The 3889-nt window shown below is 47.2% G+C and overlaps 1 protein-coding gene across 1 annotated transcript; it reads left to right on the top strand.

Annotated features, from left to right (window-relative positions):
- Nucleotides 1-1656: 1656 nt before the first annotated feature.
- LOC124372592 lies at nucleotides 1657-3630 on the top strand. The gene has a single exon (XM_046830998.1). It carries the CDS (start codon nucleotides 1657-1659, stop codon nucleotides 3628-3630), a length of 1974 nt encoding a protein of 657 aa, XP_046686954.1.
- Nucleotides 3631-3889: the final 259 nt, after the last annotated feature.

The following is a 3889-nucleotide window of genomic DNA, read 5'->3' as shown; positions in this document are numbered from 1 at the left end:
GGCGGCGGCGGCGGCAGTGACACAACGCGGTGAGTCAGCGGCGGCGGCCGGCGGTGCCCGAGTTACACAACGCGGCGTGAGTCAGCGGTATCTATCATACGCGCAGTCTGGCAGTCTGGTGTGCGGTCGTTCAGGTGCAGCACGTAACAAGACGCGAGTGTATACGAAAACGTGTTAGGTGTTTGTGTACCGTATGTGAAACTGTTGTTGCTAGAGAACGTTGTATGTGCGACCCATACTGACATCACTCATACTGTACAGAGATTGAGGCAGTGTCGGATACTAGGTAGTCCGAGTAAGTCGTGACAATGGCTACTGCTGCTTGTGATGTGTTTGTGGCGTGCGACGTGTGTGGTGCAACGGTAAGGAAGTCGAACATAGCACGTCACTATAACACTGCCAAGTGCAAGTCGGCCGGAGGAGTCGAGCCTCACGTGTCGAATACAAAAGAACATTGTGTGCACTGCAATAAGTCAATAACGTCACACAACATGGCTCGCCATCTCAAAGTGTGTGGATCGGTTAAATCAACTGTTGAGCCAAAGAAGTCGTGTCCGCATTGTCAGCAACTGATAACCATGTCCAACTTGAGCCGTCATATTGCAAAGTGTTCACCAGGCGGTTTAAAGCGGAAGAACGAAAACTACACTCTTCCAGCTACCGTTTCAGAACCACCACCAAAGGTTCCACGCCTTGAACCAAGTACTAGCTCCACATCAGCTAGCACGTCTGCCATCGGTCACATCAAGAAGTGTTCACCAGACGGTTTAAAGCGTAAGCATGGTGTAGCTACCGTTTCAGCACCTCCGCCTAAAGTCATGAAACCTAGCAAACAAGGGGGTAATATTAAAAAGGTACAGCAAGCGTTCACGGGTCGTATGAAAACGTACATGATTGAAAACAAGCATGGTATCAAAGACCCCAAAAGATTTCTTAAAACATCTAGAAAGTCAATCATTCGCAAAATTGCACAACTCGTTGATGAACACAACATCAAATTTAACCTGAGGTTTGAAACCGAATACACAAAACCGACGAGTGGCGCGATTGAACAGAAGAATTTCAAAACTAAAAACAAGGAGATTCTTCCAACTACAGACATTTGGGTGTACGTTACAAAGGCAATGAAAAAACTCTTGGCCGAAATGGATGAGTTTTACGCCAAGGGGTCTGGTTGGACCTTGCACAAAATCCTCCACCTCGAGTTACGAATTAATCGTTACGTTCCACTCAGAGGCTCCAGTTACGTGGAACTACACGAAAAGATTTCAGCTAAGAAAGCAATCGTAAATGTAAAGAACACTGATCAGAAATGTTTCGTGTGGTCAATCTTGGCCGCATTGCATCCCGTAGACTGGCGAAACAATCCATGCGGAGTACAAAACTATCAACCTTTTGAGCACGAACTAGATGTACATTTGGACGGCATCACTTTCCCTGTTAATCTCGACAACGTCAAGCTGTTTGAAAAAACGATCTGGAATATCCGTCAACGTGTACTCGTACGATAAGAAACCGGTCGTCTACCCGTTATACATTACACGAGAAGAAAAGGATAGGCATGTGGACTTGTTGTATGTCAGGGATAAAAACAACTCTCACTACTGCCTCATCAAGAATCTCAGCCGGTTAGTAAGTTCACAAATTTCAAACCATATGCACAGGACTTGGCTCTGCAAGCGCTGCTTACTACACTTTGGCACGGAAGATCTTCTAACCAAACACAAAGAAGACTGCAGCGAACACGAGGCTGTGAAAATACTGACACCGAAAGAAGGCTCTACCGTACAGTTCAAGGACTTCAAACACTCTATGAGAGTACCGTTCGTGGCTTACGCTGACTTTGAGTGTATGCTGACTCCCGTAGCCAGCAGCAGCTGGGATCCCGATGCACAAAGTTCTTACACCGAAAAGTATCAGAAACACGAAGCTGTAAGTTTCTCGTACTACTTCGTGTACTCTGACGGTGATTACAAACCGCCCACTACGTATTTCGGACCGGACGCTGCGCAAGTGTTCGTGGAAAGCATCATGAACGATGCCAGGGAAATATTCCAACTTTACTCAAGAGCTGCTGCTCTACCGATGGAGCTGACTCAAGACGATTTACACGCAATAGCCAACGCTCGGCAGTGTCACATCTGTGGCAAGTCTTTCAACGATCCCGATGATTACAAAGTTCGCGATCACGACCATCTGACGGGGAAATTCAGAGGTATGGCTCACAACTCGTGTAACCTCAACTTCAAGAAACCGCATTTCCTGCCAGTGTTTGTTCACAACCTGAGCGGATACGACACCCACCTGTTTATCAAGATGTTTGGGCTCAACAACGAGACCATCAAAGTTATTCCAAACAACGAGGAACGTTACATCTCCTACACCATCGAGGTTGAGCGTGGAGTGAAGCTACGGTTCCTGGACTCGTTGAGGTTCATGGCAAGCAGTCTAGACAAGTTGGCTAAGAACCTGTCTCCCGATCAATTTAAAAACATTTCCAAATTCTATGACGGAGAGAAACTTGAATTGTTACTTAAAAAGGATGTCTATCCCTACGACTATATGGACGGTATGGAGAAGTTTGAACGTTCGTCCCTGCCCGCGCAGAACGACTTTTACAACAAGCTGAACGATGCTCACGTAAAGCCCGAAGACTACCAACATGCGGTCAACGTTTGGAATACGTTCAACATACAGAACATGAAAGACTACACACTGTTGTACAACCAAACGGACGTGCTCTTGCTGGCGGACATTATGGAGAACTTCCGCGACGTTTGCATGCAGACGTACCAGCTCGACCCTGCTTGGTACTACACGGCTCCCGGACTCGCGTGGAGTGCGATGCTCAAGACCACCGGCATAAAACTCGACCTTCTCAGTGACTACAACATGATCCTGATGATCGGCAAGGGCATTCGTGGCGGAGTGTCACAGTGCTCTAACCGGTACGCCGCAGCAAACAACCCTTATATGGAAGATTTCGATGAGGACCAGCCGACTTCCTACCTGACGTACTTGGACGCCAATAATCTGTACGGCTGGGCCATGAGTCAGTACATGCCGTATAAGAACTTCAAGTGGTGCAAAACCGACATTGACGTTACAAAAGTTCCGGATGACGCACCAACTGGCTACATTCTGGAAGTCGACTTGGTGTATCCCAATAATTTGCACGACTTGCACTCTGACTTGCCTCTTGCACCGGAACGTCGAGTACCGCCGGGATCGAAAGAAGAAAAGTTACTCACCGCACTGCTAGAGAAGGAAAAATATGTTGTCCACTACCGGAATCTAAAACAGTATCTATCGCTCGGCATGAAACTTAAGAAAGTCCACAGAGTTATAAGCTTCAGTCAATCAGCCTGGCTCAAGCCCTACATCGACTTGAACACTGAGATGCGTACGCAAGCCAGGAACGAGTTTGAGAAAGATTTCTTCAAGCTCATGAATAACAGCGTTTTCGGTAAGACAATGGAGAACATCCGGAACAGAGTGGACATCCGACTAGCCACAAAAGACGAACAAGTCGACAAGTGGACTGCTCAACCAAACTTTAAGAGCAGGACGATATTTACCGAACAGTTGGCAGCCGTTTCACATGTCAAAAACGAAATTGATGTTCAATAAAGCAATCTACGTCGGCATGAGCATTCTGGACGTGTCGAAAACGCTGATGTACGACTTCCACTACAACGTCATCAAGAGGCGGTACGGTCACAAAGCCCAACTTCAATATACAGACACCGACTCGCTAACGTACCACATCCAGACGACCGACTTGTACAAAGACATGATCGATCTGTTCGACACCAGCGACTACCCTCAGCCCAACCGTTACAACATGCCTCGAGTCAACAAAAAGGTACTAGGGAAGATGAAAGACGAG

This window comes from Homalodisca vitripennis, unplaced genomic scaffold (genome assembly GCF_021130785.1).
Source record: "Homalodisca vitripennis isolate AUS2020 unplaced genomic scaffold, UT_GWSS_2.1 ScUCBcl_3545;HRSCAF=9132, whole genome shotgun sequence".
Lineage (NCBI taxonomy): Eukaryota > Metazoa > Arthropoda > Insecta > Hemiptera > Cicadellidae > Homalodisca > Homalodisca vitripennis.
This window is presented reverse-complemented; position numbering and strand designations above follow the sequence as displayed.